The sequence below is a fragment of the Enhydra lutris genome, unplaced genomic scaffold (assembly GCF_002288905.1).
Source record: "Enhydra lutris kenyoni isolate GAN:26980312 unplaced genomic scaffold, ASM228890v2 scaffoldscaffold18, whole genome shotgun sequence".
NCBI classification, from domain to species: Eukaryota; Metazoa; Chordata; class Mammalia; order Carnivora; family Mustelidae; genus Enhydra; species Enhydra lutris.
The window spans coordinates 22,868,695-22,884,842 of record NW_019154102.1 but is presented as its reverse complement, the minus strand read 5'-3'; the positions used below and the strand labels follow the sequence as shown (position 1 = coordinate 22,884,842).

At 37.0% G+C, this 16,148-nt stretch overlaps 1 protein-coding gene across 6 annotated transcripts in view; it reads left to right on the top strand.

The window, feature by feature from the left end:
- LOC111148016 (exocyst complex component 6B) overlaps positions 1 to 16,148 on the top strand; it is a 622,509-nt gene that overhangs the window by 81,811 nt on the left and 524,550 nt on the right. For all 6 annotated transcript variants that reach the window (XM_022504356.1, XM_022504355.1, XM_022504354.1 and 3 more), the window contains exons 2-5: positions 3,620 to 3,785; positions 10,684 to 10,731; positions 13,086 to 13,176; positions 13,285 to 13,330. In XM_022504356.1, coding sequence (XP_022360064.1) covers positions 3,620 to 3,785; positions 10,684 to 10,731; positions 13,086 to 13,176; positions 13,285 to 13,330 — 351 coding nt within the window. The remainder of the gene's footprint in view (positions 1 to 3,619; positions 3,786 to 10,683; positions 10,732 to 13,085; positions 13,177 to 13,284; positions 13,331 to 16,148) is intronic.

Below are 16,148 nucleotides of genomic sequence, written 5' to 3'. Positions count from 1 at the left end.
ACCTATGCTGGGCAATTTGAAAAAAAAAAAACAAACTTTTAAATCAGCGATTTTTTTAACTTCTTCGATAACCAGATGAAAACTATGGATCAGTTTCCCTTACAATTACATATATGTACTTCTCCCTATATATACATTAAATCTGGAAATTATGGATTTCTTGATATATAACCCTGAAACACAAGTTTGTTACATATAGTCCCAATACCCTTGTTTTAAATATGTGGGTTTTACATTTTTCTAACTTTTTAAACACTCAAGATCCTCAAAGGATTTGCTAAAACCCTTTGTTGTTATCCAACATTATTATAATTAAAGAGAATAGTAGAATCTTAAAGGCCCTAAGATAGGAGAAATAGTTAAGGGCTAGTGATAAGGATGTAGAGAATTCACTAAGATGTTTTGAACTACTACCTGTTAACACCTCTCTGAAAAATGTATGATTTTACAGTTTATTGACTTAAGTTGAAAGTGGGAGTTAATTGTAGACACTTAGAGGTGGGTTGATACTTAAGAGAGTTTGTAACTGATTGCTTCCTATTTTCTAAATGGGAACGCTGAGGGTCAGAGAGATTAACTGAGTTGCTTAAAGATTCATAGCTGGTAAGTTGCATTGCTAAAACCAAGGCTATATAGTTAGGCAGCTAAAATCCACCTTTCCTTTCTTTAATTTATATTTTTTTTAAATAGGAAGTTCAAGGAACTAGGTTTCTAGGGAGGTATTATTAACATGTTACAAATTTCTTAATTTGGAGATTTTCTTCTCTTTGAGTTATCTTTTGTGATATTAATATAGGTCTTCGGAAAGGAGAAATGAAGAGAAGTTCTACATAGTAGAAGGAAGTAGGTATGCTACTTAGAAGTATGGTCAAGATATAACTGAATTTGGAACCAGAGAGTTGTCTAATATTGAATACTATCTGCTCATGTCATTTAGATTGATACATTTTCATTGGTTATTGCTTTTCTAAAAGTGGCAAAGAATATTAGTATCTTCACAGGGAAACCTTTTCCTTATCTTTGGAAGGGGAAATTTATGCTTATTTGAGGTTAGTTGAAATGCCAGTGCTAGATTCTGCCCTCCGTCTGTATTTCAGATAGCTCCTTTAGGCAGTTGGTTATTCTATAGTGTGTCTTAATTGTCAAAGTGGGTATTGTTTATAATGTTTTGGAGATCTTATTATTTCAAAAGAAGGAGAATGAATCTAGATTGCTGCGGGTTTTCTGAAGTAAGTGATCAGAATTTTTACTGGAAGCCAAATTTGTGTATGTATTATCTGTAGTTACTGCTGAGTTTTGGGCAATGGAACTGATCTGCTGAGGAGACTATACAAGATCAGGGTCATGATCTCTAGTACCTGCAAATGATTCTAGCACCCAAAGATGTTGGTAATGAACAAATGTGTATTTGTTAAACAAATGTCAGATGTCAGAGAGGTTTTAGAGATAATATTAGTCACTCATTTAATCAACAAATATTTACTCATTGCCTACCACCTGTCTGGCACTGTTGTAGAGGTACAGTGGAGAATATGGCAGACAGAATTCTTGCCCTGGAGCTTATAATCTAATTGGGATGGGTTGGGGGGAGAGATAGGCAACAAACCTGGATGATGAGAATGAGAAAGTTGTTTGAAGATATAGAGGATGAATATTACTAGCATAAGAACTGGAAAAATAAAATTCTTGAGGGAAGAAGCGGCTTGAAAAAAAAGTCATTGTAGCTAGAACATTAGAGGACAGAGGGTGGCGGGGGGTGGGAACTAGAGATAAATGAGGTTGGGGAGATATCAGAGACTAGATTGTATAGGATCTTACAAGCTGTGGTAATGGTATGAGATTTTTATTCTTTTGGTGAAGAGAAACCATTAGAAAGATTTAAGCAGAGGGATAACATCTGAATTATTACCTTATAAAGATCATTTTAACTGCTTTGTGGAGGGCGTCTGCATGGAGGTGGGGAGATGGGGAGGTGGAAACTTTTGAGAAACTATTACCTTGTGCCAATGATACAGATTTGGACTAGGTTTTTAGTAGAAATGGTGAGATGCAGTCCGCTATTAAGATATGTTTTGGTGGTTGAGTTGTTAGGATTTATTAATCGTTTGGATGGGGGTACGTGATGGAAAGTGGTGGATTAGGAGTAATTCTTGCATTTGAATTTTGACTTGGCAAACTGGAGAGTGCCCTTAGTTGTGATGAGGTTGGTGAGTGGTAGAGAGATTTGGGGAAGAACACGTTTGGGAGTGGAGATACTTTGGTGATAGATGATTTTTAAATTTGAGATAGCTTTTAAAAATCCAGTTGTAATTGTTAAATAGTAGCTGGATATTTGAGAGTCTAGTGCTCATCAAAGTGCTCTGAATTAAAGGTGTAGATTAGGAAGTCATTATTATGTACATGGTATTTTAAAGCCATGGCATCAAATGACATTGCTTGGTAAGAGAGCATAGTTAGAAAAGATATGTTGTTTTAGGAATATTTAGAAAGGGACTAGAGGAGGAGGAGCCCAGAAAGGAGATTGAGAAGGCTTGTCTGTGAAAGGATAAAAACCACACTATTGTGGTATCACTGAGTTCTAGAGAAAAGATTGTTTCAAGAAGGAAGGTGTATCATATTACAGCAAATGCTGCTATTAGGTGGAGCACGATGAATGCTAACTATTGGGAGGTGAGGAAGCCACAGAAAGGTTTGCTGGAAGGGGAGCAGGGAAATAGGATTGTTAGCTGGAGGGAAATGTGTCGGTAAGGACAGTTTCTTTAAGTCATGTTTATATGCCCATGAAAATGACTTAGCAGACTGGGGGAATGTATGCTGTAGAGGATGGATAAAAGGGAATAATTGAAGGCATAAAGTTCATGAGACAACAAGAAAGATTGACAGATAAGAGCTTGAAACGCTTTTTCCATTGTTACAGGAGTTACCAAGGTAAGAAGGTTGGTTGATTTTAGTGGGAGAAGAAATATCTTTCTGTTTGAAATGTGTCGTCACATCAGCAGCTGAGAGTGAGGGAGGGGATGGACATTTGAGGAAAGGACAAAGTAAGGTTCTCACACATAGTTATTGAGGTTACAAAGTGCTTTTGTGGTGGTGGTGGTGGTGGTGGTGGTGGTGGTGGTGGTGGTGGTGGGGGATAGTTTTAGTAGTATTATCTAGCAATATTTATTGAATGCCCAATGTAGATTTGTGCTTATATAGCTAAACAGAGTCAACCCAGCACAGCTGTGTTTTTCTCCAGCAGCATCAGCTTCTTGGGTATAGTTACGGAGTGATTGGGTAGTGGCTTTATCCAAAAGTGAGTTTTTCTAGGGAAGTTTCAGAAGGAAAGTTGCAAAGGAGTTGTAATTCAGTCCTTTTGTTTTATGACAATAATTCTGTGATGAGTACTGTTAAATATTTAAGTATTTTTGAATGGATAGGAAGCAAAATTTCTGTTTTCCTAAAAAAAAAATACTCATCTAGAATTGGGGCAATGTTAATATAATTGGATTACTCTGTGGTTAACGTACCTTCAATATGAAATCTCCAAATAAATTCACTTCTGGGTTTGTAATTCTATTTCTCTTTCTTAGAAGTAAATCTGGTGTAATCTTCATGCGTTTTTGTTTTTTTTTTAAAGGTCTGTCTATGATGGTGAGGAACATGGACGATTCATGGAGAAGCTTGAAACTCGCATCCGCAATCATGACCGGGAAATTGAGAAAATGTGCAACTTTCATTACCAAGGCTTTGTGGACTCTATAACTGAACTGCTGAAAGTGAGAGGGGAAGCTCAGAAACTCAAAGTAAGAAGGCTCCAAGAGGGACTTGTTTCTCTGTTCTGTGCTGGGGTTTTGATTAGCATTAAAGGAGTAGGGAATACATTGCAGGTTGTATGTTTGTAGTAAAGAAACTAAGGAAGGAATTTGTACTGAAACATAGATAATTGGGATTATTTTACCTAAAAAGAATACTTTTCTAAGTTAAATTTTATTTTGGATGACTGCATGTGGATGAGAACCAGCAACAGAATCAGTAACTGTTCATTTCAAATAGAAACCCAGTTGATTCTTCATGTCATCCATGTACTTCCTTGCCAGATAAAAGCATCATTGTAGGATGACAGGGTTGTAGGGCATGACACGGTTGTAGAAGTCTTCGCAGCAGAGCAACCAAGGTCGCAGGAAAACAAATCAGTGGTAGTTGTGGGATATCTTCTACCAAAGCATGGAAATTCTTTCTTGATATGACAGATTCAAATTCAGGAAGGAGACCAGCCATATTGGTCTGGTCCCTTATCTTAGATAATTGACTTTTCTTATTGATCTTAAATTTGATAGCTTCACTAAACTCTTCTGTTATTTCTAATAAGTTTTGTGCAGACTTCTTTTCAGTTTTCTATGTAAACACTCATATGCTCTATAAGTAATAACAACTTTTTTCTTTCTTTGTGGTCCTTATGGCTCTAATTCATTCCTTCCTTCCTTCCCTCCTTCTTTCCTTCCTCCCTTTCTCCCTCCCTCCTTCCATCCCGTGTTTTACCTTCCTTACTCCTTTCCCTCCCCTCCTTTTTTCTTTTTTCTCTTCCTCTTTCTTTCTTTCTCCCTCTCTCTTTCCTTCTTTCTTTTTCTTAATTTTTTTCTTCTTCTCCTCTTCCTCCTCCTTCTCCTATTGGAATTTGGATTAAAATCCCAAAAGAATTTTCCTGGGGCATGGGGTGAACTTGATAGTGAGTATAAAATCCATAAAAAAGAATACATTGGTAAGAAAAGTAAAGAACTGATTTTATTGAAAGGGAATGTGGGTTATTTAAAGCTACAGTAATTTAAAAGCTGATTTGAGGTGGCTCAGTTGGTCTGACTCTCGATTTCAGCTCAGGTCATCATCTTGGAGTTGTGAGATTGAGCTTTGCTTCGGGCTCTGTGCTCTGAGCAGGGTCTGCTTGGAATTCTCTCTCCCTCTCCCTCTGCCCTTCCCCCTCCCCAGTCTCTAAATTAAATAAATAAACTCTTGGGGCACCTGGATGGCTCAGTCATTAAGTGTCTGCCTTCAGCTCAGGTCATGATCACAAGGTCCTGGGATCAAGCCCTGCATTGGGCTCCCTGCCTGGTGGGAAGCCTGCTTCTCCCTCTCCCACTCCCCCTGCTTGTGTTCCCTCTTTTGCTGTCTCTCTCTCTGTCTAATAAATAAATAAAATCTTAAAAGATTTATAAATAAATAAACTCTTAAAAAAAAAAAGGAGCTAATTTGACTGTAAAACCTAACCTGCATGAAGCTATCAGGCTTCTTAATATGTTTTATTTAATGTAAAATTTTGTCTTTTGCTGCACAAATATTAATGTGTTTGATTGAGGGATCCTATCCTACTATCCATTGGGTAGGGGTGTTAAGTAATATACAGTATGTACCATATTACCTTTACAAAATGTCCAAATTTCTGAAGTCTAAATAAAACACAGTGGGTCCCATGGTTCCAAATAAAAGTTTATGGAGCTGTACAATAACTGTCTAACCTTCTTAAGAAGTATATTATTGCTTCTTAGTTATATCCTTAGTTGCTGCCTTTACCCTTTCCTCCCAAAGTAATGATTCTTCTCATTTGTTATTACTGTGCTTAATGCTTAACTACTTCAGTTGAAATTAAATTTGACCTGGTTTTCATTCAGTATACCAACATTAATCTCAGATGAACGAAACAGTTAAGTGTAAAATACAGAATCATCCAGGAACTAATAGGAAGTACAGATGAATGTTTGTGTGATTTTGGAGTGAGGAATATATTTCTAAACAAAATTCCTAAAGCCAGAAAGAAAAAAGTTGATAGATATGACATTAAAATGAAAGAATCTTTTCTACATATAAGGTAAAAATTAAATATAAATAATAAATAAAAACTATTTAAAGATACATTTGCCGAAATGACTAATATCTGTAACATAGAAAAAAATCTATATAAATTGAAAGGAAAAATATAAACATTCTAATAGGAAACAGAAATATACATTAATATACAGTGTACATAAGAAGAAATACAAGGGAACGCTACAATTTAGAAAATTAAAGGAATGGAAGTGTAGTAAAATGCTGCCTAATAAAATGATAGAGATGAGAAAAATGATATTTAAGATTAGAGATATGATACTAGTCAACCAGGGTATGCCTGGTTGGAATGTAGATTGTTACAACCTTTGAAGAGAGCAATTTTATTTAGGAATACTTAAAACTCCACATTGTTTTGAAGACTTACTCTTTTTTTTTTTTTTAAAGATTTTATTTATTTTGTTTTATGCCCACAAGGGTCGGGGAGGGGCAAACAGTGGAGGAGAGAGAGAATCTGAAGCAGACTCTGTACTGAGCCCAGAGCCCGGTGTGGGGCTTGATTTCTCAACACTGAGATCATGACCCAAGCTGAAACTAAGAGGTGGCTGGCCAAGCCGCCCACAGTGCCCTAAGACTTATTCTGAAGCTATAGATGCATGTATAAGGATATTCATATGATATTTTTAATGTATAAAGCTTTTATTTTATTTTATTTTATTTTATTCATTTTCCCCTCCCTCTGCCCTCTAATGGGTAAAACTTTAAAATGTCCCTAAAGTCATTTAGTAGAAGATGAGTAAAATAGGTCATGATACATTCATTGAAAAGAATAATAAACTATGGTTTATTTTAGAAGGATATCTTACATGAGAAAGTATTAGAAATATTTGCTTAATGTATAAAACTGTTAAAAAGTATGAACAATTTGATTATATTTTAAATAAAAAGTGCTAAATTTGGGGGGGCTGAAATGGACAATTGAGGCTTCAGATGGACAAAAGTATCTGAAATGTTTGAAAGCCAAGGTAGGGGGCTCCTTCCAGGAGCCGTGTATGCTGTTTGTCCTCACTCAGCCATCCCAGCTTTCCATTCTTCCCTCAAGCTGTTCTTTTCTGTGTTACTTGGACGTGTATATTCCAGACTTCTCCCTCTGCTCCCTGGGCCCCCTGTCCGTGACAGGCGACCCAAAGCCCTGTCTCTGGTTACCGAAGTAGTCACGTGGTAGAGTTCCTTCTTGGTGTACTTTCACTGAACATTGCCCATAACGCTCACCAGTTGCTGGTATCCCTTGCTGGTTGGTGCTCATCTCCTCTTCCTTCCTCCAATCTGTTTCAAGTTGCAGATTCCTTCAAATTACTCAGGTTGCCCCCGAGAGAAAGCATGACAGGGAGGCTACTGGTTCTGGGGGTTTGCTGCAGGCTCCCGTTCATCTCCTCTGAAACGTGAGGGTATTAAAGTCTAGCAGCACACCCTAGAGTGGGAGTAGGGGAGCGGGGGCGGGGGGCATTCAGCCTGGGTTAGGAAGCTATGGAAATTAGGGATTCTTGAGCTGTATTAACGAGTTTAGAAAATGCAAAAGGTTAAGTATTAACTACTGTCAGTACTATTTTAACATAACAAGGAAAAGAAACTACACTCTCTAGAATGCCCACTATTTATTTTGATTCATAGTATGTATATTATCTCTGTCCATATTTAGGTTTTCTGCATCAAGAGAAATAGCAAGCTAGATAGGCAATATACTTTCTTTTCATTTTTATGTTAAAATTCTAATGAAGTGGTAATTATCTTCTTATTAGAGGCATTGGTTAGGCTCCTATGGAGTGTTTTAGAACCATTGTTTGCACAAGGTCAAATTGGTGGGCCATAATCAGTATTTTTAATAAAAATTGAAAGAGATAGAACAGAACAGAATGGAAAGCAATAAAGTGTATTACATGTAGTGAGGATGAACACTTTCTTGAGAAGTTTGTTTCAGGGGTGTGTGTGTGTGTGTGTGTACATGTACGCATGCATGCGTGCCCTATACTTTTGTACTGGTTGCAATGTAAAATGTATTTCTCACAATGAGTTTGAGGGAAAAAAAAATTTAGATGTGGTGTCTTTTGTAAGGTAAATAAAGTAGACACTGATTTTGAATTTAGTAGTATTTACGGAAGGTTGAATTTTATGAGCTCTCTAGTTTAGTATTAAACAACTGATTATTCTTTTTTTTTTTTTAAGATTTTAAAAATTTATTTGACAGAGAGAGATCACAAGTAGGAAGAGAGGCAGGCAGAGAGAGAGAGTGGTAAGCAGGATCTCCGCTGAGCAGAGGAGCCCGATGCTGGACTCGATCCCAGGACTCTGGGATCATGACCCGAGCTGAAGGCAGAGGCTTGAACCCACTGAGCCACCCAGGCGCCCCTAAACAACTAATTATTCTTGAATAAACACTCTGAAGGGGGAGATAGCAGTACATATTTCAAGGCATGCCACCCCATTTTTATTCACATTACTTAAAAGCTTTTTCTTATGGTAAGCTGATATTAATCCTGTGTTCTAGTAACTTCCATTTATTAGTTTAAGTAATAAGCACTATTTTTAGACAGCACCTTTCTTCTAATAGCTCTTCAGATATTTGATGGACAGCTGTTACTTAGGTATGGTGTATAGTGTGTGGTGTCCGGGTATAGTGAGTGTAGTGTCTCCAAATGAATATTTCCTCCTTCTTTGGGCTAAGATATCCTTTATTTTCCATTTGTGTGGCTTTGGGTCCTTCTCCAAACATACTCCCATCTAATTGTGTTTCAGTGTGTCAGTGGCCTTCCTGAAACATGACATCTGAATGCAGCTCTCACATTGTGGTCTAATAGCCTTACCATTGCACTTATTCTAGACCAAGGATCAGCAACCTATATCTTGCAGGCCAAATTCAGCTTGTCTCCTGTTTTTTTATCAGTAAAGTTTTATTGGAATGCAGCAATGCCCATTCACCTGCAGTTTGTTTCTAGCTGCATTTTTGCTACAGTGGCAGAGTGGAATGGTCACAACGGAGATTATCTACTTAGACCTTTGCAAAAAGTTTCCTGACCTCTGCTTTAGACAGTGCTTCTGTTGATGTTGTCTTAGGTCAGCATTTGAGCTACCACTGGCATTCTTACTTTCTACTGAGTTAGCAGTCTAATACCATGTGTTTCACATGTTGTGCTATTAAATAAATAATAAAGAGGGAATTTGAGGGTTTCTTCTCTTTCTGTTATTTTATAAAGACTTTCTGGAGAAGGTTGGGTTTTGTTTTGTCTGGTGCACATGATAATTGGCTCTGAAAACGGTAGTCCAGGTGTAGTATGTAGTTTAGGGCAAAGTTTTCAGACATGTGTTCCTGAAAAACTAGTTTCTTAAGATGATCCTTAATAAGAGGGTATTATGTTAAAAAAGTCTGGAAACATTCTGTCACGATATCCCCTTGTTGGGCATTGAGCACGTAGAATATTAAAGGCTTCAAGAAGTCCTGAATAGGGGTGCTTTGGATGGCTCAGTGGGTTAAAGCCTCTGCCTTCGGCTCAGGTCATGATCCCAGGGTCCTGGGACTGAGCCCAGCATCTCTCTGCTCAGCAGGGAGCCTGCTTCCTCCTCTCTCTCTGCCTGCCTCTCTGCCTACCTGTGATCTCTGTCTGTCAAATAAATAAAATCTTTAAGAAAAAAAAAAAAGTCCTGAATAAACTAACCTGTTGAGTGGTCTATTCCATACATATTTGGGGTGTGTGTGTGTGTGTGTGTGCGTGCGCGTGCAGGTGTGCACCTCTGTGTGCATGTGCAGAGTACCTATTAACCAGCATTTCTTTGTGTGCTAAGGGACATAATAGGAAACACTGGGCTAAGGGAATGCCTTCAAAGTGTAAGGAATGGCAATTATTGGTGGAAGGGTAGAAAGCCTCTATTAAAGTAAGCTTTAGAAGTTAATATTGCTCATGTTTTGATAATATCTGAGCTTCTCAGGAAATTACTGTTCTGTGTACTTAATTTTTTTATATCAGTCAAGTATCTGAAAGTGGATATCAAAAAACTTGGTACTAGTTCCTTTATATTACAAACTCTAGATAAATTTTAAGGCTTGTTTACATAGTTTTGAGTATCTGATGGAGAGATTAATTTAGAAAAATGGGAAAGTGGAAATGTTAGGAACTGTTAAGAATTAATGATCCAAAAAAATTAAAATAAAAAATTTTAAAGATTTAATTTAGTATTTATTTGACAGAGAGAGAGAGAATAAGCAGGGGGGTGGGGTGGGAGAGGGAGAAGCAGGGTCCCTGCTGGGGGAGCCTGAGTTGGGGTTCCATCCCAGGACCCTGTGATCATGACCTGAGCCAAAGTCAGATGCTTGACCAACTGAGCCACCCAGGTGCCCCAAGATAAAATATTTTCCAAAATTAGGATAATAAATAGGGAAGATTTAGCCTGAGTTAAAAACTTCAGTTTATACCCAAGGTTTCCAGTAATACAGTGGTGAGTTGAGGAATAGTATCTATGACAAAATTTGTTCTTTGTACACATAATGGAGATGGTGAGATTCTTTGGGTTATTTTTTCCGTTTTTTCTCTTTTCTTTCCAAAATTAAAGTGTGATCTTTAGTTGCTGTTGTATCTTAGTTTGGAATATTTTAAGCTGAACACATCATTCACTAAATTTTTCTTTTTGTTGTTCAAAAAATCATGCGGTAGGAAACATTAGTAGAAAAGTTGATATATTTTAGACCCGAGAGAATGCCATTAAACCAAGATGTGTTGGAAAACCAAAACTATCTGAGTAACTGAGTTTAGTCTTTTCACTTAAAATGTGATCTTACCTAACAGTTGTCTAAATGTTTGTTTTTTATGAACTTAAATTGTCTTTTCTCCACAGAATCAAGTGACGGATACTAATAGAAAACTGCAACATGAGGGAAAGGAAGTAAGGCCATTTACCTTTTGAAAAAATCTTCTCTGTTTCCTGTCATTCTCTTTTGATGACTGCATTCTTGATATAGTGGCTTGTAAGACCATCAGGAGTTTGTTGGAGGATCTTGGACATTAATTGTTGCTTCCCCTAATGTTTCTCTGAATTATATGAATATAGCCACTAGAAAACTTGGTGAGGGAAGTTGTATATTTCTTCACTGGGTTTTTTTTTTTTTTTCCTTTTCTTTTAAATTGTGTTATGTTAGTCACCATACAGTATCATTTGTTTTTGATGTAGTGTTCCATGATTCATTTTTGTGTAAAATACCCAGTGCTCCGTGCAATCTGTGCCCTCCTTAATACCTATCCACCAGGTGGACCCATTTGCCCATCCCACTTCCCACTCCCCTCTGAAACCCTCAGTTTGTTTCCCAGAGTCCATAGTCTCTCATGGTTCATCTCCCACTCCAGTTGCCCCCCGTTCATTTTTCCCTTTCTTCTTCTAATGTCCTCCATGCTATTCCTTATGTTCCACAAATAAGTGAAACTATTTTTTATGATAATTGACTTTCTCTGCTTGACTTATTTCACTTAGCATAATCTCCTCTAGTCCCATCCATGTTGATATAAAAGTTGGGTATTCATCCTTTTTGATGGCTGAGTAATATCCCATTGTGTATATGGACTACATCTTCTTTATCCATTCGTCTGTTGAAGGGCATCTTGGCTCTTTGCACAGTTTGGCGATTGTGGACATTGCTGCTATGAATGTAGGGGTACAGATGGCCCTTCTTTTCACTACGTCTGTTTCTTTGGGGTAAATGCCCAGTAGTGCACTTGCTGGGTCATAAGGTAGCTCTATTTTTAATTTTTTGGGGACCCTCCACACTGTTTTCCGTAGTGGCTGCACCAATTTGCATTCCCACCAACTCTTCACTATGTTATTAAATCACAAGTAGTCATAATACAACCAGTGCTCTTCCCTCCGTCTGGAATGATCTTTCACCAATATTCTCCCACTTCAGACTTTGCTCAGATGTTCCCTCCTTAATGAGTTCTTTTATTTGAAATTGCAGACTTACTTTCACCCATGTGTTCTTTTTACTTTTCTTCCTTTATTTTTCTCCACTGCACCTATCATGCTCTACTATTGTATATTTTTAGTTGTATGTTTGTTTTTTGTCTGTCTCCTGCCATTAGAAATTAAGCTGCACGAAGTCAGGAAGTTTTGTTTTATTCATTGTCATATTCTCTCTACCTGCCTAAACAGTGACTGGCCCAAAGTGGGTGCTCCATAAATATCTGTTAAAAAAGTGAATCAGTGATTCTTTTAATTGATACAATCACCATTTAAGCCATCACAGTTTACAAGATTTTTTATACTCTTTTTCTCACTTGATCCTCATGGCAAGCCTATCACAGAGTCAGGGCAGGTATTATCACTGTTTATTGGTGAGGAAGCTGAAACAGATGATTTGCTAACAGTTACATAGTAATTGGCAAGGCTGGGACTAAAACTCAAGTTTTCTGACTTGCAGTCCATTACTGTTCTCTGTATCATGTACCTTTTTTACCAACTAGTAATTATTTAATGTTTAATTTTAATAATTTTTAAGGTTAGCTTTTGATTGTTTTATCAGTGACTTAGAGCAGTTCTCTTTTGCTCTTTTTTCATGGAATCCTGATAGATAATGTGTTTAGGTATAGGTTTGGGATGAATACTACCAGAGGTTTATGTAGATTATTGCTTTTTGAAAGTTTGTCTCACATATTTGAAATTATGCAGAGTGCATTTTCTTCCAGTTATACTGTGGTACGACTTCAGATGGAAGCCTTTAAAACAGCTATGGGAAGGAAAATGAATTACTTTTCACTAAACTGGAACTCTTGGAAAAGCCATAACTTCTAAGTGTGTGGTTTATTTGTTAAAATAGAGATTTAGTTGAAGATAATTTTTAAGACTCAACTGAAGCTATATAGGGAGGATCGTTTCCCTTGAGTCTAGCATTAATGAAAGAAACATAGGTTCTTCTCAGAAGATTTGATGAAACCATAAATGTTGAACAGTCTGAGTAAAGTTTGGAGAAAATCTGCAGATTTTTTCTTTTCTTCTGAATAGCTCCTGGATTTGAGGATTTCATTTCAGCTAGCCTTTCCCAGTATAGTATGTATCTTGGGGAGAAAATGGGCAACCACGCAGGAATGTTTTACTAGTTGAGAAGGGCAGTTTCTTAGTTCAGTTGGCAGGTCTTTCTATGAAACTGTCTGGGATTTTCTGATGAATTGAACACAGGGTGGAAAAATGTGACTGAAAGCTTTTTATTTACAGCTACTGGCATAATTCGTTTTTTTTTTCCTCTTGCCAAGCTGGTAATAGCAATGGAAGAGCTGAAGCAGTGTCGACTACAACAGAGAAATATTTCAGCCACTGTTGATAAGTTAATGCTGTGTCTTCCAGGTGAGGAACTGGAAATGGATTAGGGTTCTTGATGCAGTTCCTTTAGCTTTAATAAGTTTCTCACTTTCTCTAAATAATGCTTGTGTGCTTTTTCCCTTTTCTTTCAAGTCCTGGAGATGTATAGCAAACTGAGGGACCAGATGAAAACTAAAAGGTAAGATTTTTTTTTTATTGAACATCTTATCTTGAATTTCTGTTAATTAGGATAGTTTTAAGGTCCAAATTTAGCATAACCTATCATGAAATAAATAAGTCCATATAATATCTTCTCTACCCTTTTATATATCTGCTGATTCATCCTGAGACTTATTTACATGCTAGTATGGTATGCTAATGTATTTTGTCATGTATTATGTTTAATTAAAAAAAAAAAAACCCACTACTCATAGTTTGGTTTTTAGAAGACCTGGTCTTTCAGGGGTAAAACATAACTTTTAGTGATAGTTGATTTGAGTAACATGCTTTGGTTTAGTATTGTAGTAAAAAAAATAGTTACTGGTTCTGGTATAGGGATGAATTAGTCTGGGTTCTTCACTGAAACAGAATCAGTAGAGTTTGTGTGTGTGTGTGTGTGTGTGTGTGTGTGTGTGTGTGTGTGTATAGAGAGAGAGAAAGAGAGAGAGAGAGGGATTGACTGGTTTATTGATCTTGGGGAATTGGTTCACATGATTACAGTGGCTGGCAAGTCCAAAATCTGCAGAATAAGGTGGTAGGCGAGGTGTCGGGGAAGAGTAAATATTGTAGCCTGAGTTTGAAGGTGGTGTGCTGGGAGAATTCCTTCTTCCTGGAGTAGTCAGTCTTTTTTCTGTTAAGGTCTTCAGCTGATTAAGTGGAGCCCCCCTCAGGTATGGAGAGTAATCTTACTCACTCTAGTCTACTGATTAAGTGTCAATAGTTTCATCTAAAAAAAAACCTTCATAGAAATATCCAGAATAATAATTGACCAAATATTTGAGTACCATGACCTAGCTAAGTTAACACATAAAGTTAATCATCACAGGGGACAAAGTCAAGATTAAGTTTAGAGGATTACTCTCCTGTGTTTTGTTTTCCTCTGGATTTATTCCACAGGAAAGAATGTAGTGACTCTTTCGCTCTTCTTCCCAAGCTAGAGTAAGCATCCCACCCTCTCTACCGTGGAGTGTACTGCAGTATGAAGGGGTGCGTGAAGCTGTGATAAACAGGACATACCTTTCTGGAATGTTGATTTTTACCTAGGTTTTGAGGGAAAAAGTATAGAATTGAAATGTGATATTGAAATAACAATAGAAATATTGTGAATGAATAAAAGCATTAAATTTTCAAGAATTTTAAAGCCTAAAGCATGAAGCATCAAAATTTTTTGAATTTCTTAGACTCCCTTCTTTTCCCCAAGAGGATATGTTCACATACAAGAACATAGGTAGGACAGTATGAAAAGTTCTGCTCAGTGAGATATGAATAGTATTTTTTCCCTGATAACCTTATAGTGAAGTTCTAGAATTACAGAAGTTCACAGTGAAAAACAAAACAAAACAAAACTATGTACCAAGTTCTCTGAATTAAGATATTAATAGTTCTCCATATTTGATTCATATATATGTAAATATATATGAAAATAGGTAAACATGTATGGACAGAGAGAGGTAAAGATAGACATTTTAAAAAAAATTACAGATAAAACTTACGTCCCTTTCCTCAGCTATATTTCTTTCCCTACTCCTGTAAGGAAACCAGTATCATAAATATGGTGTCTTTCTAGTCCATGTTTTTAATGTCTACAAATCATATATTGTATTGTGTTTTTAAAGACATTTACATGAATGGTTCTCAGTCCTTGTTTTTTTGAGATTCACTCATTCAACAAAGATGAATGGAGTACTTACTATATGCTGGGCATTGTTCTTGGGGATACAGCTCTGAAGAGAACAGACAAAAATATCTACTCTGATGGGGCTTACATACTAGTGAAGAGTTTATTTTCCTTATGTGTATAGAGCTAGTTCACTTACCTTAGTCCTTTATAATAGTCCATTATGTGAATAATTCACATTTCTGCTCTCATTTCCAGTGGTTATCATAAGTGCTGTCCACCAGTTATTTCTAGCTCAACCTTCTTCTGTCTCATAGTAGGATTATATTTCCTGGGCTTCCTTGGGCTGTGTGACTGATAAAATGTGAATTGATAAGATGGCTGATAAGATGTGAACAGAAGTGATAAATATTACTTTTGGGCTTAGAAGTTAATTTCTAGCCCAAGTCCCTCCAGAGTTCTCTTTTCCCTTGGTTATGAGAAATGGTAACTTTCAAGATGTTGGTTGAGTCCCTGAGTAACTCTAATGAACAGAACTTTCCTGCCAACCTGTTATGGATGTATATAATATGAGTAAGTTATAAATCTTTAAGACACTGATACTTTTGGGATTGTTGTTACTGTAGGATAACTGTTCTCACTGATACCGTGAAAGACATTTGATGTGTTTCCAGTTGTTTCCTGTGCAGACAGGTTCAGTAAATATTCTTGTTCATGTCTCTGTTCACACATTCAAAGTTTCTTAACAACAGTGCTTTTCAAATGTTGCTATATATACAAATTACATGGGGATTTGTTAAATGTAGATTCTGGGGAGGCGAGGTGGCTCAGTCATTAGGCGTCTGCCTTCCACTCAGGTTGTGATCCCAGGATCCTGGGATCCAATCCCGCATCGCATCAGGCTCCCTGCTCAGCGGGAAGCCTGCTACTCCCTCTCCCCACCCCCTGCTTGTGTTCTTTCACTTGCTGCCTCTCTGTGTCAAATAAAAATAAATCTTTAAAAAAAAATAAATGGATAAGGAAGATGTGGTCCATATACACTATGGAGTATTATGCCTCCATCAGAAAGGATGAATACCCAACTTTTGTAGCAACATGGATGGGACTGGAAGAGATGCTGAGTGAAATAAGTCAAGCAGAGAGAGTCAATTATCATATGGTTTCACAAATAAGTGAAACC